This window comes from Muntiacus reevesi, chromosome 20 (assembly GCF_963930625.1).
Source record: "Muntiacus reevesi chromosome 20, mMunRee1.1, whole genome shotgun sequence".
NCBI lineage: Eukaryota > Metazoa > Chordata > Mammalia > Artiodactyla > Cervidae > Muntiacus > Muntiacus reevesi.
Genome location: NC_089268.1, coordinates 18,241,195 through 18,265,223, shown reverse-complemented (window position 1 = coordinate 18,265,223; position 24,029 = coordinate 18,241,195). Strand labels below are relative to the sequence as shown.

The 24,029-nt window shown below is 40.9% G+C and overlaps 1 protein-coding gene across 3 annotated transcripts in view; it reads right to left on the bottom strand.

The window, feature by feature from the left end:
* The window catches only part of BICRAL (BICRA like chromatin remodeling complex associated protein), a 96,803-nt gene that overhangs the window by 22,653 nt on the left and 50,121 nt on the right, over positions 1–24,029 (bottom strand). For 2 of the 3 annotated variants that reach the window (XM_065913166.1, XM_065913165.1), the window contains exons 2-5: positions 11,226–11,271; positions 10,709–10,757; positions 10,551–10,619; positions 6,082–7,761 (exon numbers count right to left, since the gene is read on the bottom strand). In XM_065913166.1, coding sequence (XP_065769238.1) covers positions 6,082–7,761; positions 10,551–10,619; positions 10,709–10,757; positions 11,226–11,266 — 1,839 coding nt within the window. In that variant the 5' untranslated portion in view covers positions 11,267–11,271. Of the gene's footprint in view, positions 1–6,081; positions 7,762–10,550; positions 10,620–10,708; positions 10,758–11,225; positions 11,272–12,104; positions 12,645–24,029 lie in introns of those variants that run through there. The other variant, XM_065913164.1, reaches the window with a different exon arrangement.

Below are 24,029 nucleotides of genomic sequence, written 5' to 3'. Positions count from 1 at the left end.
AGAGGTCAAGGCTCATGCCATTTTGCAACTTACTTTCAAAATAGTTCAGAGGAAAGTGTGTGTGTGTGTGTGTGTGTCTGTGTTTGGAAAGAGAGAAAGACATCCAGACACAAACAGAACAAATGCTGCAAAACATAAACAAGTAGTGAATCTCACTGAGGAGGTTCACTGTACTCTCCCAACTTTTCCGTGGTTGTGAAAATTTTCACAAAAGAAAAGGTGGGGCGGGGGCTTAAGTTCACTCGTTAAGAAGCTGGTAAAACTAGAGCAACTGGGTGGCTGGCGACAGAAGGAAGGAAATTTTTCACTGTAGTACACAACTTTCTGTACCTTTTGAATTTTGAACCAAATAAGTGTATTTTGATGGCAAAAATAAATACAGCTTATATTTAAAACTCATTTAATATTAACACTTTATAGTATCAAAACTTGCTAAATTAAATTTCCCCAAGTAGATAAACCTTGAAGGCCCTTGATGATGCTATTTTTGTTCCTTACAATGTTCTATAAGGTAATTTATACAGAAATTATAAAGTAAAAGAGTCACTGTGCTTCTGGATTTCCTGGGAGTGTAAATGTTAGATGGCACCTCAAGACTACTTTCCCAGCTTGTGCAGCCTCCAAGGTTATGCCCTTCTTATTCCAAAATACCTGATGCTTTAATCGTTCTGGAAAACCTACAGCAGAACACATGGAGTATAATGCAAGATTGAGTTCCCAATATTCTTTGACATTAAAAGTCACAAAAAATTATGTTGGAGCTGCCAGAATATGCTTCTTGTTACCTTTAGATAATTGAAACTTCGGGGAGTTAGAGAGATTTTTCCCCCCTTCATTGAAGCATTATTGAAAAAAATGAAAAAGAAAGGAAATGACCATGCTGTGGCTGATTATGTATAATTAATTAAAATAAACATAAAGTAGACCAAATACAGATATCATGAGATCCTCAAGTTATCTAATTAAGTAAAAATGGGTATGGTAATGAGTACAGTGTGTTGCAGAGTTAAGTGTATATGTGACGTGTGCTGGGTATGCAGAGGATGTCTCTGGGCGAAGAGAAAGAGAAAGAACACAGAAACACTGGTGGCCTCTGGTAGGGAAACCTGGAAGAAGAGGGCTTACTTTCCATTCTAAGCTATTTTGGAACTGTTTCTAATTGTTACCAATGGGAAGTTTTACTTTCTAAAAAAATGCATCAATATGTTGATAAATGCTTTCCAGGTATCACCTCCTCCATGTGGGTAAATTTTTAAATTAGAAGAAAACAGAGTATCTGTAATTCCACCATCCAAGGAACTGCTGTTAATGAAGTAGTACATTTCCTTTTAATCAAGTTTCTGAGTGTTTGGTAAGCAAGAGGGTTTCCTATTTTCTAGTTCACTATATTGTCTTTCATCATTTTTCTAAAAGAGAAAGCAAATTGCTTATTAACTATTTTGCAGTTAAATATACATTTTAAATATTTCATGTTTAAATGTGCACTTAAAATGATTTTATAAGTGAAAATAGCTCAGTCGTGTCTGACTCTTTGTGACTCCATGGACTATACAGTCCATGAAATTCTCCAGGCCAGAATACAGGAGTGGGTAGCCTTTCCCTTCTCCAGGGATCTTCCCAATCCTGGGACTGAACCCAGGTCTCTCGCATTGCAGGCAGATTCTTTACCAGCTGAGCCACCAGGGAAGCCTAAAATGATTTTATAAGCCTTCCCTCAAATCTTTAATTACTTTTAAAAAACATTTTAAACAGTTATATAATACTTCATTATATTCAGTAATTTATATATATATAAATCCTATAGTAGGAGAATTACTGTATTGGGTTTAGAAAACTTTTTTGCAACTGAAGTATAGGAGAATATCTATAGTATGCTATATTTGAGTAAGAAAAGAGGGGAAATAAGAAAATACACATGTATTTGCTTACTTGTGTGAAAATAAACAGATGATAAATAAAGGAGAGACTACTGAGACTGGCAAATATAGGTGATGGAGGAGAACTGGCAGGAAAGGATGGAGGGGTTGTGAGCAGGAGAGGAGCCAGGGAGGAGGGAGATCTCCCCGCACACTCTGCACAGCCCTGACGTGGTACTGTGCTATTGGTTCACTCGTCCAAAAGAAACTAAATAGATAAAATCAACAAAAGGAGCAGGGAAAGAACTCTAGAACGAAATACAAACTGAAACAAATGAGCGAAAGCATAGTTCAAGAGAAGAGCACAGCCACACTGAGGGAGGAGAAATAAGTGCTGACCCTAGAAACTCTGGAACGGTGTTTTGACTATATACCTTTAGGGTAAAGACGGAGCTGTAAGTCAGCAATCAAATCTGAAGGAGGTTTGTTTTCAACAGTGGAGTCGTGTCTGACTCTGTGACCCCGTGGAGTCTAGCCTACCAGGCTCCTCCATCCATGGGATTCTCCAGGCAAGAACACTAGAGTGGGTTGCCATTTCTCCAGGGGATCTTCCCAACCCAGGGATCAAACCCAGGTCTCCTGCACTGCAGGCAGATGCTTTACCCTCTGAGCCACCAGGGAAGCCCATGAATTAGTGATTCTAAAACTATTTTCTATGTATTCTAGGATTGGGCAAATAAATATATTATGGGGCAGGCTTTGTCACTATTAGAAAAGGGAGTGATAAATATGGAAAAGGAGACTTGAATAATGAATCTGGTGGTCCTGGATTAGAACTGAAGTATCAATATGAACCTACTGTTTTAAATATAGATATATAGATAAACAGATAATAGATAGCTACAGATGTTGTGTATGTGTAAATATATATAAGTCCCAGTTGAGACAATGTCAGTAGCAATGAATATGTAGTGCTCAGATCTTGGCTTCTAAGTACTGTTCTCCACTAGAAGGAACAAGACCTTTGTTGACTGGTTGAATTCCAAGGCAGGGGCAGCAAAGTGAAAGGCAAACATGGAACATCATGTTTTCCCAGAAATTAAAAGGCAGTGCTCAAAGCAAAATGTAAACATGTCAGAGGGACCAGCAGCCAATTTGAAGGGGCGCTCAATGGCCATCAAATCAACTTAAGTGGAACTTCCCTGGTGGTCCAGTAGTTAGGACTCTGTGCTGCCAAAGCAGGGGATGTGGGTTTAACCCCTGGTCAGGGAACTAAAATCCCACATGCCATGCAGCCAAAAAATTAAGTAAACATATAAACCCAAAGAAACCTAAGCATCAAAGTGAAAGAAAAGAAAAAAGAGCTTATGATCTCAAGTTTCATGTTAAAAAATAACTTTAAAAAATCAATTTGAGCATCAAAATAAATGATTGCAACAATTTTTAACACATTAAATAAGATGAGAATCTATGAGTCTATACGGATAGAAGTAAAGGGAGAAACAGGAAAGTTCTTCCTTAGAGCAGAATGCTAACAATTAAGGTAGAATAAACTTGATGGAATTAGAAAGTCTCTATGTGGTAACCATCACAGTAACAGCTGACTGAGTAATAACTGATTCAGTCGGGAATTATCAATGAAAGCTTAAACTAGTTTGTTCAAGTTTGACAAGAAACGATATCTACATAATCTCAATGTAGCTCCCCGAAGAAGCTTATTAATGATACATCAGACACCACATGAAGCAGACCCCATCTTAAGCAAGTGCTCAACGTTAACATCACCAGGAATGCGACAAGTCCACCGCATGAGGACACACACACCACTTCTGTGGAACCCTATCAAAACTGTGTTGCTGTTTAGTTGTTCAGTTGAGTCTGACTCTTTGCGACCCCAGATACTATAACCCACCAGCCTCCTCTGTCCATGGGATTTCCCAGGCAAGTATACCAGAGTGGGTTGCTGTTTCCTTCTCCAGGGGATCTTCCTGAACCAGGGATCAAACCCACATCTACTGCATTGGCAGGCAGATTCTTTGCTGCTAAGTCAAAAATGTATAACCTGAATTTCATCATGAGGAAACATTAGAGAAACTCAAATTGATGGACACTCAGTAAAATAACTGATTTGTACTCTTCAAAAAGTCAAGGTCATAAAAGATGAAGAAACTGTTTTAGATTTAAAGACATGACAACAGAATTAGGTAGTGATCCTAGGTTGGATCCTGGACCATAAAAACAAAACAAATTTTATTCTCTCTTGCCATAAGGGACATTATTGGGAAAATGAACTACACAGAATAAAGTCTGTAGATTTAATAGTAATATTGTAATAATGCTGACTTCTCGGTTTTGATAACAGTACTGTGGTTATGTAGGGGAATGCCCCTGACTTCAAGAAATAAACCTGTTAAGACTGAAGTATGTAGGGGTCAAGAGGCATCATGCCTGCAATTTACTCTTCAAAACTCTGTGTGTGTGTTTGTATATGTGTTTGTGTGAAACAGAGAGAGAGAGAAGAATAAAACAAATGGGGTAAATAGTTAACATTTGGAGAATTTTGGTGAAGGGTACACGAGAATTTTTTACACTATTCTCACAACTTTAATTTTTCTATAAGTCTATAAATCTATTATTTCAAAACACACAGAGGAACTTCCCTGGTGGTTCAGTGGCTAATATTCCTCGCTCCCAATGCAGGGGTCCTGGGTTTGATCCTTGTTCAGGGAACTAGATCCCACATGTCACAACTAAGATTGAAGATCTGGCATGCCACAATTAAGACGTGGGACAGCCAAATAAATATAAATAAAATTTAACAAACAAAACACACAGACAAACAAACAGTTCTGATACCAAAAGAGTATACTGAACATCCTTAATCATAAATAAACTGTTTCCTTGGGATTCTTAATGGAATTACTAAGTCAAAGGTATACAGTTTAAAAAATATTGACCTACGTGGTAGAGAGAAGTTTTTGAGTTCTTCTAAATGTGGAGAAGAAAGGCAGGGAAAATGGAGGTGTTGAGAGGGTAGACCACAGCGGGAAGGTGGGGTATGGAACTGGAGCTACAGAACATTCTCAGAATGAGCGAGAGCCAAAAGCCATAGGAGTTCAAGGATTGGCAGATGGGGTGAGGGACCACAGCTGACAAATGTCTGATATGCTTTTCAGGAACATCATCTTCAAATGGTGTAACTGACTGCCTGGTCATTCACCTGCACTGCAGCCTGGTAAGAACAGGCGCAAGTACTTGGTCCAATCCGCTGCCCTGTATCCTTCCCTCTGTACGCATCCCTCTGTGCAGGCCAGTTACCCACTGCTGAGTCTCAGTGGGTCCCCGAGCCTTTCTAGTTGGCATCCAAGAAACAGCCACAACTTCTCTATCCAGTCCATAGTCATAGGACCTAGTGGCTTCTATATGATGCAAGTGAGAGGGAAGCCAAAGTGTTAGTCACTCATTCGTGTCTGACTCTTCGCGACCCCATGGACTGTAACCTGACAGGCTCCTCTGCCTATAGAATTCTCCAGGCAAGAATACTGGAGTGGGTTGCCATTCCTTCTCCAGAGGATCTTCCCAACCCAGGGATTGAACCCGGGTCTCCGACATTGCAGGAAGATTCTTTACTGTCTGAGCCACCAGGGAAGCCCCATGATGTAAGTAAACAATCTGAAATAATCTTTCCTTTTAAATGCCTATAACACATTCTACCAAGTATATGTATTAATATTGGCTCTTTGATCCCCTGGAGGAAAATGACAACCCACTCCAGTATTCTGGCTTGAAGTATCCCATGGACAGAGGCCAGCTAACAGTCCGGGTTGCAAAGAGTTGGACATGATGAGCTAAGCACATCTGAGCTGAGTGTTTGCCACTTGCAGGGACCATGCTAAGTGCTTTATACAGATTATTTCATTTAACTTTCTCAATAACTGTGTGGGATGGTAGTATTATCAATATAGACTCCATTATACTGATGGAAAAACTTAAGTCTAGAGAGGTTAGTTAAGGTAAGACTTGTTTCCAGTCATACAGCCTAGATTCAAATCCATAAAGTCTCCACCCTAAACCACAATGCTAGAAAAAAGGCAATCAATCATAAGTTGAACATCTTAAGATAATAAATTGGGAACCTAGGATGAAAATTATATTCTTACAAATACATATTCCATTCTTCCATTCCATAATCACCCAAGCATTTGTTTGATAAAGGGAATGTTACCTGACAGAAGAACTGTTGCTGGCTTCCTACTCCAGGTGTGTTACTGAAGGTGCTGGTAGACTTGGAAGAAGGAACTGGAAGACGATGGGACACACTGACCGGTCCTGGAGTCCTGTTGGGCTGGGGCAGCTGATCTCCCGTAAAGTTTGATCCTGATGCACCAGACTGAACTGCAGACCCCAGACTAGGATGGGCAGTGCTGGACGAACTGACAACAGGGAACCGACTAGGTCCTGCCATGCTTGTCACCGAGGGCATGGTGGTGAAGCCAGGTCTTCCTTGGGAGACGCTGCTCTGCCCAGGGGACAGGTGCAAGACGGTGGGTGATGCCTGCTGCAAAGGCACCTGTCCGCCAACGATCTGAGGAGAGGCGTGGTTGACAATCACCGGGCTTCCGGAGGCGGCAAATGTCTGCCCAGACACTAATTGGACGGCGGCACTCTGGTTGTTCAGCATCTGTCCAGAATATGGTTGATTGGTCCTGAGCATGTTGGAAGAGTTTCTGTTCAACATGACATGCTCTGAGGCCACCTGGCCAGAAATGAGCTGAGAGGGCTGAGTCTGAAGAAGCTGCCCATTGATGGTCTGGACGTGGTGTACCGAGTTGGAGCTGACAGAAAGGCTTGTAGGTATGAGGAACTGACTCTGGGGTGTGTGAGGCTGGCCCATGGGAGAATGAATAACAATACTGCCCCCGGCGCTGCTCACAGCCTGCGAGGTGACGGGCTTCCTTGTGTTCTGTTGGTTTACAATGTTCACGGACATGTGCGGACCAACCACTGAGCCCTGGGGTGAGCTTGCAGAGGCAAACGAGATCCCTTGCTGAACATGGTGCTGTTGTATTCCCAAGTTGTTCACATTGTATGTGTTTTGCTGACCCATCTGGATAGGCTTTGGCTGGATATTAACTGGGACTTTATTTGAATTTGGTGCAAGACCCCTTTGTATGATGATGTTATGCACAGGTAAAGATGTTTGGAAATTTGTGCTGTTAAACGGAACAGTAACAGGCTGTGCTACTGGGCTGGAACTGGAGTTCCCAAACAAGGAGTTGCCATTAGGAGTCTGTCTGTGAACGAGAAGCCCTCCACTCACATTTGAGGGGGCTTGCTGCCCACTACCCTTTAGTATTATTTGTGATCCATCTAGGTTATTAATAGTCATCATGGAAGGTTGATTACCAAATGACCCAATTAACTGTATTTGACCAGAACCACTAATCTGGCTGCTATTAGACAAGTGCTGGCTGGGCACACTGATCCCCACGTGGTGCATAAAGCCATGGTGCACACCCACCGTATTGCTTGCAAACGACGTGCCAACAGGCACATGAGTCACCCCTATAGGCTGCAGTGTCTGACCTGAGTAATTAGAAACATTAGAAGCCTGAGTAAAGGATGCTGATGAAGACGGATGAAGCTGAGCTTGTGCAAACTGTTGGCTAGAACCTATACTGGCGTCCAGATATGCCTCTTCTGCCAGTGTCTGTTCAGTGATATTGGCCTCCTGCAAGGATTTCTGAAGAATGTCGAAAGGTTGGTCCTCACTGAGATCAGGAAGAGGAGAAGACTCAAGTTCATCTTCGAGAAACTGAAGGCTACTTGAAAGTGGCAGTCCATCACTGGGCCCTTCTCCAAGCTGGCTGCTTACAGCTTTGAGGGCTGACTTAGGATCAGCATTCTAAAAAAAGAAGCGGGAGGTTACAAGGCATATCTCACCTCTGAAAGAGATTCTTAAACAAAAAACGAATCTCACTTTTGAATATGAATAAAGCATAACAGTCTGCTTTTTAGACTCAACTCTCCAAACTGCTTATCTTATTCTGATACTTGATTTCCTTAGTGATGATGTTTAAGTTTGTTTTTTTTTTTTTTTTTTGGTAAGTATAAGCATTCATTGCTCTGGTAAATTATTTTATAGGGAACAGATCAATAATGCAAACATACTCATGGCTATCTGAGTAGCTTTATTCTTTGAGACAGTGGCACAGGCATTATTTTTTCAGGATTGCTCCCAAGTCCAAAGCTTGAATAGGACTCAGCCTAGGGTATGTGTGTATCCAGGAGACAGCAGTGTCTAGTTCATTGTACCACAGGAGGAGACGTGAATTTTGGGAGTTCTGAGTGTGGTTCTACTAGATGTCCCGAAGGTATCCCAGATTCAGCCTTGACTGTCAAGGTTTCTCAGAACTCCCCTAGTGCTAACCTGTCCCAATCCAGGCAAGATCAGTCTGGATGAAAAGAAGTTTCCCATGTGAAATGAGTGAATGGGATTTGATTTCTTAGAAGTAATCAGCTCATTATGATGCTTTAAAAACTATATCAGTGTCCTATTCAAGAGTAAAAGTTGGTCACCACCTGTCAAGTGCTCACTTGTGCATTAGTGTCTGTCCGCAATGAGTCCTTAAGGTCTGGGCATTCCAATTAGAGACAACAAAACAGGCATATGTAGAGAACTGAACACAGTTACTGATAAATCAGAGACACTCCACAGGGCCAGAAGTTTATCAGTGGATATGACAAGATTATAAAAGAAAGAAAAATGAAATCAATAGTTATTTAACACAGGGTGAAGGCAATGTGAATATACTTAACACTACCAAACTGTATACTTAAAAATGGTTAGGATGGTAAACTTGTTGTTATATATATTGTAACATAATTAAAAATGTTAAAAGGTGAAGAAAAACATTTAAAAATAGATCAGTCAAGAATAAACAATTCAGGGATTCCTTGGTGGTCCAGCAGTTAGGACTTGGTATTTTCCCTGCCAGGACCTGGGTTCAATCCCTGATTGGGAAACTAAGATCCTGCAAGCCACACAGTGTGACTGAAAAAAAAAAGTAAAAAAGAAGAATGAACAGTCCAGTTTTTAAAACCCTAGAAATTCTCAGCCGTAGGTTAGTAAGGTATGGTGTTCTGAGGGCTAGAAGACGGGAAGAACCAGGTAGAAAAGCAAGACTAGTTCACCTGACACCCATTTAGAACTTGAAGTCATTTGAAAGGAAGTGGGGAAAAGCCACTGAAACCAAGGAGGTTTGTTTGCTTGTTTCTGCAGAGAAAGGTCAAGGCAACAGTGGATTATCTCCTGAGTGGTGATGTTTTCACAGTGCACAAATTAACAGACCATGGGTTTAAAATTTCATATTTTTCAAAGCTTTCAAAATATTTCTACTGCCATGACACAATCCAAGTTCCCCCAAAATACACCCTGAATGAAGCAGCCTGAAGAGTTAGAATTAATACTCACATGGAAGTGGGAGAGCTGGTGAGTAAAAATCATTAGTGTTGGGAAACAGGCTAAATACCTCCTTTATGGGTTATAGGCATGCATGCAGTTATTGCCCACTCAGAATGAATTTCAAAATTGCTACTGATTCACAAGCCTTACAGGAGATAGTGTTGTGACTTTAAAGCCACCCCTAGCATGTGGAGGAGTCTTACCTGTTATGATCTGACATACTTTGTATACACTCAAATACGTTAAAGAATTGTACATTCCCAAGAACTTTCTAAATGCTACTCCAATGGTACTCCATATTATGGATGAAGAAAATAAATACCCTGATGATGATGATGATAAGTTGACATTAACTGAACAGTGTGCCCATGGACTAGTTCCATTCATCTTAACCAGCCTATGAGGTAGATCTATCATTCTCCTGGATTTACAAATAAAGAACCTAGCCTCATAGAGATTTAGTGATATAAGCAAGGTTACAGAGCTCGAAAGTGGCAGAGCAAGGATTCAAACTTGGGACTCTAGACTATCATCCATGAAGAACAAAGCAGTTAAAAGATTAAAGTAACATGGGCTTAAACACAGCCATCTGGAATGGATACAGTTTCCAGGCAGGACTCACCTGTCCTGGAGGTCAGATTTCTTGTCTAGATGCTCCTAGAGTTTAAGGAACCTGGTGGCCTGGCTTCAATTCCAAGCTCTGCAACTCCTGACTGTGTAATACTCAGTAAGTACCAATCTTCAGTTCCCTCATCTTCAAATATGGATACTAACAGAACCTACTATATACTTCACGGAATTATTGTAAGGGTTAGTGAGGTTGATATTTGTTAAGCTCTGAGTGCCAAGAACATACTTAGTCCTTAATAGGTATCAGTTACTATGATCTTTTTCCTTGTTTAAGATGAAAAGGATGAGAACATAACCATAATTCAGAAGGATTTTTTCTTAAAGCTTATGTAACTGTTAAAAAGACTCAGTTTCTCAGGTTATGTGTCCGTGGCATTTTAGAAAGAAAATTGAAAGCTTAGGAAAATAGTAAAGTAAAAATCTTAATAGGCTAAGTTAAAAGTAGAAACTGTCAACATAATTCAATAGATTTTTCCTCTTGTGGCAACTGCAAAAGATGAAGTGAGGATTCCCATCATGATCCAAAAGCAATTATAGCTTCCAGTCAACAGGCATCAATGAGACAGAAACACCTGCTCACTGCAGTTTCCAATACTCACACTAGAGTTGGCGAAAATCGAATTTGAATTGGCTGCAGAATATCCTGCATTAGTCAAGTCCTCATTGCTCTGCAAAGGTACAAATTCAAAAAAATGATCACTTAGACTGTAAAAGAAGAAACAAAATGTATGACTGTGACAGCCTGAGTATTACTCACCGATTTATTACTAGGTCCATGTAGAAAATAGTTCAATGCTTGTGGGTCTCTAGAAAACAACCACCAAACAGAGACAACAGCAAATAAATACATTACTTATATTTAGAGTTCATTTTTACTAGGGTAAAAAGAAAATGACATATTAGCTCAAGTAAAATCCTCTCCTTGTTTTAAAACTATTAGTAGTTTTGTTCTGTTTTGTTTTGCTGTCATTTCATTTCCTACTATCACTCATTTCGGCCTCCTAGGATTTCTTAGAAAATGAATTTAATAGCGGATTACCTAATGATGACTCCTATGTTAATCCATGTCACTCTGTCTTCCTACTATACCTATATATACCTATAGGTATGTATATTATACTTTCCTACTATACCTATATGTATCTACTATACCTCTGATGATTATTTAATTTTTATTTTAAAAACCCACTTGGTTTCAAGGTGCTTATTCGGTTGTTTCAGTACAGCAGACCTCACACACTCAATTCACCCCAATCCTGGAATGAGCGTCTTACCCAATAAGATCAAGGAGACACGAGTCGTCATCATCATCCATGACAACTATAAAGAGAAGGAATGAGAAAGCACTTTTCAGCAGAGCAGATTAAAGCCACTAGCATCAACGCAACACAAAAATATACCTTATACTTTCCTAGGTAAATAACTGTAATTCATGTGCACTTCCCTCTAATTGCTTATTATGAATGTGATTTTTAAATTTTTGTGGTCATTCAAGAGATCAAGTATTCAATTTAAACTGTTTTTATTGAACACAAATCCTTAACTTACAAGTCAAAAAGGAATCCAGACAAATCTAAGGGGGTTGGCAGCAACCCTTCACATGCAATTTCCCAAAGGGCCAGTAAACCAGGAACAGTAACTTCCTCAAAAAGTATAGTGAACCAGAGGAGCAATCACAGTTTTGTTTTTAAAAAAATCCCGTGCATACAGAGGTCTTTGAATTTTGGGACTAGATGTTTCCAAACCTGGTGAGCAATCCGGATTTCTAGCCATATTTTCGCTATCTTTAGGAAAACAGAAAAGTCAATTCTCCCTACTTTTGGAGACAGAAGAGGCACCACTGCCCCAGGCAGCACTGTGACAGGCTTTGCACTGAAGGTCCCAAGTTCCTCCCTCCGCAGCAGCAATGCCAACTGTTCAGTTGTAAACAGTGTACATCCTAACACTAGAATCTTTAAAGTAGAAACTCTCAACTCCCAGTTCACCCCAGCAGCTCTAAGCCCAGAGCTCCCTCTCTCCCCAGCCATCGAGAGCATCCAGCTCAGCCAGCACAGTCGCTGTGTTCTGGCTGAAACAATAACAACTGTACAAATTCCAAGAGCGGTTCTCCCCCTTTTCTTTCTCCTCCCTCCCCCAAGATCCAGGAAACTTACACTAGTGATCCGACACCTGGCAACGTTGCTTCGCACCCATTTCGAGCCATGCGTGGAATAATTTACATCACGGAATGCCCAGGCCAAGAGTTCTGGAGCCGTTGGAAAGGGCAGTTGTGAACGGCAGTTGGACGGAGGAATGAAATCCTGAAGAGATGCCCAGAAGTGGGACACGCCCGAAGAAGGCAGAGTTTCTACTAAGGTTTTTTTTTCTCGGTTGAAACTGCCATCTCCTCTCCACTTCCCCCCCAACTTCCCATCCCATCGGTCACAAGGCCAAACAAATACAAAAATTACTCCTGCCACATGGAAGGAAACTTGCTTTCCTCAGGAAGGGTCTGGAAGGGGTAAGTATCCCCCCATGTGGGACCTCCCCGTTGGTGGGTGACAGGGTTCAGCTGCTGGTGGAGTATCCCTCTGAGTGGATCACTGGTGGAGAGGAGAGCTGATGGGAGACAGGAGGAGGTCAGTGTGGACAGCTTATCCAACGCTAACAGCCATGGTCACAACTGTGGGAGGAGCACGGGCCAAGTGAAATCTGTGTCTAGGACTCAGAGGTTGAGTCACCCAGGGGCATGCTAGGATGACTTTACTCACATGGCTTTTGAGGGGTGAAAAGGGACAGGAAGGAGAAACTGGAAAACTATCATCAAGTAGATATGGTAGAAACTTGTGTGAAGGTTCGCCCTTAAATCCTGACATTTAACATGAGGAACCACATTAGCTGTTGCTCATTACTGCTCCCTGGGCTGGTCTCCCAGACATCACAATCACATGGACTACATTAGCTAATTATGATGTATAATTAAGCCTATAAAATGCATATTATTTCTTTACTTCAACATGATTATTTAAATGGAGCTCCGCTGTACCCTCTGTAAATTCATTTTTTAAGTGTCTAACAGTTTTCAGAACCAACTAAATGTATGTGAAAAACAGCCTGCATCAGGGCAGAACCCTTTCACACCTCTCCCTGGTTCCCCTAACACCTGTATCAGCTCCTCCAGCGCAAGAGATGCCCCAGGGGAACACATACCCCAAGAGGAAGGCAGCACCAGTCGCTCCTCCCAAGTGTCACCACCACCAAGACTTTCAAGCACAGGCAGCCTCTGCTACCCCACAGCTCGGGGACAAGCTACTCTCTGAGTAGACCCAGTAAAAGAACAACTGTACAAGAGGGATGAAGTTAAAGGCCACTGCACACCCTCCCCTACCAAGTGGGCTGCCCAGACACTCGACAGAACACGTGTTGGCGACATCCACCCCTACTCGCGGCATCAGTCCTGCCAGACAGACCTTCTCCTCCAGCGCCCCTTGGGTAGAATGCCACGAGCCTTTATAGTCAGGGCGACTCTGAGAATTCTACCTTTTAAAGGGCCACACTCTTTTCTGACTAAACACTTTCAGATTAGAAGAGATGACTCTTACCTCTACACACCCAGCTCCACATGGTGCCAGAACACAGTCACAACGCAGCCCGAGCCAGTATTTCTTTCCCCAGGAGGACAGATGGCCCCATCAGAGTAAATCTACCAAAGTGAATGTGTAGAAACTGACTAGGATTCTAAAGCAGAAAGACAACCTGAGGATAGAAACTAATGACTCCAAAGTGAAGAGCTGAGTTTTCTTTGGAAAGATTCCCCCATTACTTCTGGGCTCTTGGTGAAGCCCTCATTAAAGTAATGACTCTGGATTCAGGAGATGGGCCTCTGGCCACCCCTCTTCCAAGAGGAAGTCCCTAGATCAGAGGTTACAAACTACTTCTTGGTTTCACACACTAGAGTTAAGACACATCCCCTGGGTGATAGCAGTTTGCAGCAGTAGGATCTGGCAGGGAGAGAAGAGGACTGCAGTTCTTATAGGTGCCCCAAGAGATCAGAAGGCACTGCCCAGACACCTGACTACCACTTTTTTTTTAAAAAATTAATTTATTTTTATTTCCTGGCCACACGTGGGCTCTTGGTTCCCTGATCCAAGATTGAATCAGCGCCCTGTGCATTAGAAGTGCAACTTTTTAAGCACGGACCACCAGGGAAATCCCTGACTACCACTCCTAAAGAATGAAAGCTAATATTTAAAATTGCTCACACTGTTATTAATCAAGAGGACAATGTAAAAGTGACATTTCAAATCAGTGGAAGAAAACGTTAGCCCTCTAGAGAAAAGAAGGTGGAGCCATACCTCCTATCTTACATAAAAATAAATTCCAGATGGATCTTAAGAGTTAAACGTGGTGGGGCAGGTGAGGGATGAGAAAAGACTTACAGTTTAAGAAAAACATATGGGAGAATTTTGTTTTATAATCTTGGCGTAGGAAAAGGCTAAGTATGTCACAAGACGCAGAAGTCTGCCAAATTTGATGACAAAAATTTTTTTAAATTCTGCATGATAAAAGAAAAAAAATGAATAAAGACTAAAAAACAAAAAGTGGGGAAAACACGTTCAGTTCATATCACAAGCAGCTTTTCTCCCTAATACATAAAGAGCTCATATTTTTAAAAAGGTCAGCTACCCTGCAGAAAATCAAAGGGTATGAAAAATCAGTCCAAAAAAAAGGAAAGACAAGTAACCCCTAAACATGTAAAAGTAATCACCCTCACTTAGGATAAAAGAAATGCAAGTGAAAATTACAATGAGATAAGATTATTTGTCAGATTGGCAAAGATAAAGTTTGGTTAAGGACTATGCTAGTCAGGAAATGGAAAAGAGGGACATTTACACCTTGGTAGTGACAGCATATGGCAACCCACTCCAGTACTCTTGCCTGGAAAATCCCATGGACAGACGAGCCTGGTAGGCTACAGTCCATGCGGTCGAAATGAGTCGGACACGACTGAGCGACTTGACTTGACTTAGTGAGAGCATAATCTCTGGAGAGGGCAACTACTTTAAAAATTTTAAATGCACGAATCATGTCACCTAGCACGTGCTTGTCCTACAAACATTCTTGCACAGTGTGAAATGGTACATGTATAAGACCATCCAGTGCAGGGGACGTCCCTAGCAGTTAGGGGCTAAGCCTCCACACTTACCACGCAGGGGGCATGAGTTTGATCCTGATTGGAGAACTAAGATTCAACACGCCCACAACACAGCCAAAAAAAAAAAAAGACTTATCCACTGCAGCGTGATTGGTTTTTAACAACAGACTGTAAAAACCTAGATGGGAGGAGTAAGGGATTTCTTAAGGTGATGGAAATGTTGTGGAATCAAATCACTGAAAACTGTACACTTTAAAGGGTGAATCTTATGGTACTGAAATTATATTTTAAGTATTAAAAAAATGAAACGAAAGAGGTATACACCTTTCTTGTTCCTTTGATCATATACCTTTCCAAGTCAGCTTGTGTACATCTGCCTCATTATTTTCAATGGCTGTGTAACACTCCATTGTGTGGGTGAATATAATTGATACCACAAGTGTTGGGTAGAGGGAAAATATATAAAAATGTGTGTATACATATCCAGACCCTGAAATAAGGCACAAATAACCAGCAATACCAACTGCTTCTGGGAGGGAAACTGGGTGGCTGGATTTTGGGCTTTCCCTGTTTGGGGTCAGGGTTTGATTCCAGGTTAGGGAACTAAGATCCAACAAGCTGAGCAGTGGCCCCCACCCCAATACAATTAATAAAACAAAGAGGATGGGGCGATCCATGAAACACAAGAAGCTCAAGTCAGGCTCACTCTACATAAACATACTGGACATCAAATACTTGGAAAATTGTCAAGCAGTCCAGTGGCCTCAAGAATAACCCACATCAGCTATCTCAGAAGAAATATCTTACAGACAGTTTGATATTCATTAAGATCACAGAAAGATTTTAAAGACTGTCAAGCCAGAGAGAAAAAGGAAGATGGTAGGCTATATATATAGATATATAGATATATTTTTTTTACATAGGAGGGAAAAAATCTGAGCTCTTATATCAAGAAATGTGTTGGTTTCAAGAACAAATTTCAGGAAAGCTAGCTAAACAAATCAATTCTATTGATTTAAGACATTATAACCTAGGAGCAGAAGAAAACATTAAAAGTCATAACACAGGATTTCAAATAATTCACAAAATGAAATCTGGTATGTGACTGCTATCACAAATGATTCTCTTCTCTCCCTTATAGGTTTTTCTGTTTTCTCTTCTTCCAAAAACATTATCTAGTAAAAATGATGACTAGTAAGCTAAAACTTTAAAAGATCACCAAGAATCAATAAAACAGGTTATCTTACCAACATACAAAAAAAATTACTGACATTTGCTTTATTTGCGTTGATTTGGTATAGTATCAGTATATGTCATAATTTCCCAGTCATTCACAAATTTGCCTTTAAAAGGTGCTGAGCTAGCACAGGGATCAGTAGGAAACTTTATTTAAGCAGTCCTGAGTTATGGAATGGGTAGTCTTCTCAGGTGATCTCTGAAGGTATAATGAGCTGCAGGCACTTTTATTTTTACCCATATATTTACCAGTTCCAGTGCTGTTCAATCCTTTGACTGAATTCAGATTTTCATCTGGTATCATTTCCCCCCCTCCTGAAGGATTTCCTTTAATATTTTGAAGTACAGATCTGGTGATGAATTCTTTCATATGTCTTTAAATGTTTATTTTGCCTTAATTTTTGAAATGTATTTCACTGGATATATATAGTTCTGTCATTCAGCCACTAGGTCGTGTCCAATGCTTTGCCACACCATGGACGGCAGCATTCCAGGCTGCCCATCCGTCACTCTCTCCTGGAGTTTGCTCAAACTCCTCTTCAATGAGCCTGTTTTCTTTTGGTTCTTCAAAGATACTGCTATACTGTTTCTTGCTTGCCCTGCTTCTAAATAGAATTCTGCTGTGGTTCTTACTTTTGTCCTTTTGTACATAACAGGTCTCCCCTCCCCACCCCCAATACAAAGATTTTTCTCCTTATCACTGGTTTTAAGCCCTTTGATTATGATGTGACTTGGCAATATTTTCTTCATGCTTCTTGTGCTTGGGATTCATTAAATTTCCATGATCTGTAAGTTTATAATCTTCCTCCAATTTAGAACTGCAGCCATTGTTGTTGTTTGTTGTCCAGTTGCTAAGTCGTGGCAGACTCTTTGTGACCTTGTGGACTGCAGCACACCAGGCTTCCCTGTTCTTCACTTTCTCCCAGAGCTTGCTCAAACTCATGTCCATTGAGCTAGTGATGCCATCCAGCCATCTTATGCTCTTTCGCCCCCTTCTCTTCCTGCCCTCAATTTTCCCCAGCAGCAGGGTCTTTTTCAATATTGGAGTCAGCTCTTCCCATCAGGTGGCCAAAATATTGGAGCTTCAGCATCAGTCCTCCCAACGAATATTCAGGGTTGACTTCCTTTAGGATCGACTGATTTGATCTCATTGCTGTCCAAGGGACTCTCAAGAGTCTTCTCCAGCACTGCAGTTTGAAAGTGTCAATTCTTTGGTGTTCAACATTCTTATGATCCAACTCTCACATCTGTACGTGACTACTGGAAAAATCAAGGCTTTGACTGTAATGAACCCTTGTCGGCAAAGCGATGCCCTAGGTTTGTCCTAGTTTTTCTTCTACAAAGAAGTTTTTCTTCTTCTTCAAGTATCTTTTAATTTCAGGGCTTCAGTCACCATCCACAGTGATTCTGGAGCCCGAGAAAAGAAAATCTGCCATTGTTTCTACTTTTCCCTCATCTATTCACCATGAAGTAATGGGACCGGATGCCATGATCTTAGTTTTTTGAATGTTGAGTTTTAAGCCAGCTTTTTCACTCTCCTCTCTCACCTTCATCAAGAGGCTCTTTAGTTCATCTTTGCTTTTTGTCATTAGAATGATCTCATTTGCATATTTGAGGTTGTTGATACTTCTCCCAGCAATCTTGATTCTAGCTGTGAGTCATCCAGCCCAGCATTTCACATGATGTACTCTGCATATGAATTAAAAAAGCAGGGTGACAATACACAGCCTGGAAGTACTATTTTCCCAATTTTGAACCAGTCTGTTTTTCTATGTCCAGTTCTAACTTCTTCTTCTTGACCTGCATACAGGTTTCTCAGGAGGCAGGTAAGCTGATCTTGAATAATTGCAGCTATTACTTCATATTCTCTATGTCCTACCCTTCCTTCAGGGACTCCAATTACCTATGATGATGCTGTTTTTAAGTGGTTCCACAGCTCATTGGTGCTGTTTCAAAACTTTTTAAGTGTCCTTTTATATCTCTGGTTTTTATTTAGGATAGTTTCTACTGCTATGTCTTCAAGCACACTAATCTCCCCTTTTGCAGTGTCTAATCACTTATTAATCCTATCCAATGTATTTTTAAATTTTCAACCATTGTAGCTTTCATCTCTAGTAGTTGGGTATTTTTTAAAAAATATCTTCCTTGTCTTTAGTGTGTTCAATCTTTCTTCTACCTTCTTGAAATTATGCAGAATAGTGACAACTTTTTAATATCCCTCTCTACTAATTCTATCATTTGTATCATTTCTGGGTCTGTTTCTACTGATTGATTTTTTTTGTCCTTATAATGGGTAGTATTTTTCTTCTTCTTTGTATGCCTAGTAATCTTTTGGATTGGATTCCAGACATTGCTAACTTTACATTATTGAGTACTGGATACTTTTGTATTTTTGAACTCTGTCTAGGACACAATTAGGTTGCTTGTAGGAATAGTTTAATAGTTTGATTCTCTTGAGGTCTGATTTTAAGCTTTGTCAGTCTTTAGTCTAAGGTCAGTTTTGCCCAATACCCACCTGAGTACTTCACTTGATATTGCAGAATTGTAAAGACTTTTGCACTCTTACAAGTGGAAATACAAACTAGTCTCTGCCCTGTGTGAGCTCTAATCCTTTTGGTTGGTTCTCTCCCAGGATTTGGGCAGTTTCCCTATACACATGAACTGACTGGGTATCAGCTGAAGAGCCAAGGGAGACACTCTCCGGGGTTTTACATTTATCTCAGCGTGGCTCTCTTCTCTGGCTCTACCCCCCGCCCCCGAGTGTAGCCACTCTTACATCCCAGCAACATCAGCTCAGCTCAGGAAGACTACCAGATGCCACCTGGGTTCCTTCTCCCAGTGCCGTGGCCTGGAAACCCTCCCCAGACAGGACACTGGGGAAGTTACAGGACTCATCTTACCCATTTTCTCTTTCTCATGAGTCACTGTCCTGGGCTGCCTGATAGTCAATGTTTAATAATCATGTTTTATCTAATTTTTAAATTTTATGAAAGAAAGTCAATCCAGTCCCTATTATTCCATCTTCGGAAGAAGTTACTTTAGGAGGTAAGAACAGCTTATATGAGTTCATTAGCATGAATTGTGGGATCAGAGAATCCTAAAAGGAGGAGGGAAGGAGAAAAGGACAGTAAATTGCTTTAGTCCTGCCTTCTTTTGTTTTCTACCCTGAAAAAAAGCTTAGGGTACGGGGAATCCCACTTCTTTAATTACTACATTTAATGATGTTGCTCGGTGGGTGAAGTGAGTAAATATTTAACCAACACTCAGCGCACACTATGTGCCAGTTCTTGTGTTAAGGACTGGGAATGTCAAATGAGTATGACATAAAAAGCAAGGGTAAATGTAAATACCCTTAACATTTTTGTAGGAATGTAAAAGCAAGGTCAAAAAGTAAGTTACTGTGTTTATTTAAGCAAACAATATCCCAATAAGTGTCATGATCAACAAGTTACACCATAAAACAGCCACTTACCCAGGGAAAGTAACTGTTTATGTCACCTAGGATATAAAGTATTCTCATCTTATTTCTTTTATTGTATTGTTATGGACTGTTAAATTTTGTAATTTTAAGGCTGTGTCAGACTTTCTGGCATAGTTCCTGATTGTAAGGAACTCACTCTCTTTTGGAAGACAAATGCAATAATTCACCACAATGCAATGTAAGAAGTGCTAGAACTTTTGCAGGGGGTTCCCAAGCTTCTTCAGGTGAAGTCACTGGTCGCTTTTTGTGAAATAATATGACACTTTGCTAGAAAAAAAATGACTATATCTTCACAGTTATACCCATATGTAATAAAAGGAAACTGTCAAACTCAGCATGATGGCTTCTGAGTTTTTCTGTTGTTATTCAACCAAGAACTTCATTTATTTTATCACCAGTTAGAGCCCACTAGCAGCAAGGAAGTAAGGTGGAAAAAACTGAAACATTATTAGGAGAAAAAGTTAGGAACCAAAGAATTCCTTGAAGTCAGAAAAGATGACCATTATTAATGTAGGCAACTGTCAGTATTTCATGGTTCAAGTCAGGAAATGCAAAGGTTGGGAATTCCCTGGTGGTCTAGTGGTTAGGACTCTGGACTTCCACTGCAGGGAACATGGTTCGACCCCTGGTCAGGGAACTAAGATCCTGCTGTGCAGCCAAAAGAAGAAAAGGAAAAAAAAAAAAGACTTTGAAAGCCTTAAAGTTGCTTTACTTTTCAACTTGGAATGAGGTGGGGTAGACATAAACCTAATAAATTAAGCAATCAAGCTCACTACACAACATACTATAACATGGGGAGAAAGAGGGACCAATCTGAGGAGGTAAGGGAGAAGTCTGGCCAGACTTTACAGGGGCTGTGGATGGGGGTGGGGGCCACTGAATTTGGAAGTCAAGGGGCTTGTTCTGGACACTGACATTGACAACTACTGACACACTCCAATGTTTCAGGGCTTTTTTTTTTTTTTAAATCCTTAATGAAGTTAATAGCCAGGATAGTGATTTTAAATCTTTGATCCCTGGAGACCTTGGATTCTCTGAGGGGTCCAGGCGCAAAATTCCAACACAGCGATAATCACCTACGTTTACTGGCTATAGAACCATTTAACCATACACAGACCAGTGTTTCTCAGACTGGTATCTTTAGAAATAATCTTGGCTGGTCTGAGTTCTCAAGTTTAAGAAACATCAACCAATTCTAAAACCAGCCAGAAATATACATGCTGAAATATTTCAGGGCTGATAAAAATTCTTCTTAACGTGTTTGCTAAGGGCCTCTCAAATTTTTGAGATCTAATGGGAATCCACTGATGGAAGACCTGTGCATGCATTGTCAGACTGATGTGAAGATGGTCCTGGGGAAAACAACTCTCTTCATCATCCTTTAATGTCAACTGCCATGTGGTGTCAGGCTGGGTAGACGGGAGGGTCTAAAACAAAGGAGGACATCAAAGAGGTTGGGGGTTGAGTCCTGAAAGTCTTTGAGGTGGTTCAAGAGAAACCAAACTCTGAGAGTAACGTGGCATGTGAGGATGCTCTTAACTGTCTGCTCTCCTGTTGCACAGCTAGTGGTGGGAAAGAGCTCTGGGTATTAAGTTACGGCTCGGGTACAGTGGAGTGAAAGTGTTAGTTGTTCAGTTGTGTCTGACTTTTTGTGACCCCATGGATTGTACCCCACCAGGTTCCTCTGTCCAGGGACTGATGCTGAAGCTAAAGCTCCAATACTTTGGCCACTTGATGCAAAGAGCTGACTCATTGGAAAAGATCCTGATGCTGGGGGAGACTGAAGGTGGGAAGAGAAGGGGGCACCAGAGGATGAGATGGTTGGATGGCATCACTGATTCAATGGACATGAGTTTGAACAAACTCTGGGAGATGGTGAAGGACAGGAAAGCCTGGCATGCTACAGTCCATAGGGTTACAGAGAGTTGGACACGACTTAGCAACTGAACAACAACAATAAGTACAGTGGACCAAAAGACTCACCTCAAATCTAAATGTTACTAACAGATTTATATATAAGACAATATTACAGTGCTACCCTCACTGATGATGATGGAATTCCAGCTGAGCTATTTCAAACCCTAAAAGACGATGCTGTTAAAGTGCTGCACTTAATATATCAGCAAATTTGGAAAACTCAGCAATGGCTACAAGACTGGAAAAGGTCAGTTTTCATTCCAATCCCAAAGAAAGGCAATGCCAAAGAATGTTCAAACTGCCGCACAATTGCACTCATCTCACACACTAGCAAAGTAATGCTCAAAATTCTCCAAGCTAGGCTTCAACAGTACGTGAACTGAGAACTTCCAATGTTCAAGCTGGATTTAGAAAAGGCAGAGGAACCAGAGATCAAATTGCCAACATCCGTTGGATTATAGAAAAAGCAAGAGAATTCCAGAAAAACATCTGCTTCATTGACTATATGGTAAAGCCTTTGACTGTGTGGGTCACAACAAACTGTGGAAAATTCTTAAAGCGATGGGAACACCAAATCATCTTACCTGCCTCCTGAGAAATCTGTACACAGGTCAAGAAGCAACAGTTAGAACTGGACATGGAAAAATGAACTGGTTCCAAACTGTGAAAGGAGTACGTCAAGGCTGTATACTGTCATCCTGCTTATTTAACTTCTATGCAGAGTACATCACGCGAAACGCCAGGCTGGATGAAGCACAAGCTGGAATCAAGGTTGCCTGGGGAAATATCAATAACCTCAGATATGCAGATGACACCACCCTTATGGAAGAAAGCAAAGAAGAACTAATGGGCCTCTTGATGAAAGTGAAAGAGGAGAGCGAAAAAGGTGGCTTAAAACTCAACATTCAAAAACTAAGATCATGGATGGGGCAACAATGGAAACAGTGACAGACTTTCTTTTCTTGGACTCCAAAATCACTGCAGATGGTGACTGCAGTCATGAAATTAAAAGATGCTTGCTCCTTGGAACAAAAGCTATGAGAAACCTAGTGAAAGTGAAAGTCGCTGTCATCAACTCTTTGCGACCCCGTGAGACTATACAGTCCATGGAATTCTCCAGGCCAGAATACTGGACTGGGTAGCCTTTCCCTTCTCCAGGGAATCTTCCCAACCCAGGGATTGAACCCAGGTCTCCTGTATTGCAGGTGGATTCTTTACCAGCTGACCCACAAGAGAAACCCAACAATATTGGAGTAGGTAGCCTATTCCTTCCTCAGAGGATCTTCCCAACCCAGGAAATCGAACCAGGGTCTTCTGCATTGCAGGTGGATTCTTTATCAACTGAGCTATCAGGGGAGCCCTGACAAACCTAGACAGCGTATTAAAAAGCAGCAATATTCCTTTACTGACAAAGATCCACATAGTCAAAGCTATGGTTTTTCCAGTAGTCATGTATGGATGTGAGAGTTGGACCATAAAGAAGGTTGAGCGTTGAAGAATTGGTGCTTTTGAACTGTGGTGTTGGAGAGGACTCTTGAGAGTCCCTTGGACTGCAAGGAGATCCAACCAGTCCATCCTAAAGGAAATCAGTCCTGAATATTAATTGGAAGGACTGATGCTGAAGCTGAAACTCCAATACTTTAGCCACCTTATGTGAAGAACTGACTCATTAGAAAAGACCCTGATGCTGGGAAAGATTGAAGGCAGGAAGAGAAGGGGATGACAGAGGATGAGATGGGTGGATGGCATTACCGACTCGATGGACATGAGTTTGAGCAAGTTCCAGGTGTTGGTGATAGACAGGGAGACCTGGCATGCTGCAGTCCATGAGGTCGCAAAGAGTCAGACACGACTGAACGACTGAACTGAACTGAACCCTCAAAATCAGGAATCTTGTCATATTCATCTTCACATCCCCAGCAAATAGCACATAAACAGATATAATAAATACTGAATAAATATTTGGGGTTTAAATGTAGGGCAGCTGTGATTTGTGTAAAGATTGTGTTCCTAAAGGTACTGTCTTAAAAACTCACATAATTCTAGTTTAATCCTGACAAATGTAAAATTTCCCAAAGTCCACCGGCATTGAAAATTTGCAATTACTAGTGGCTTATTAAATATTGTACATCCCATTAAAATTTTTTAGGTGTAATAATGACATGTGGGTCACATTTTTTAAAAGAACTCATATCTTTTAGAGAGGTCACACTGAAATAGGCACGAATGAACTAACTTTTAAGATGTCTGGGATTTGCTTCACAACAACATGAACTGGAGTCAGTTATTAAAAACATGGAATCCTGTCTC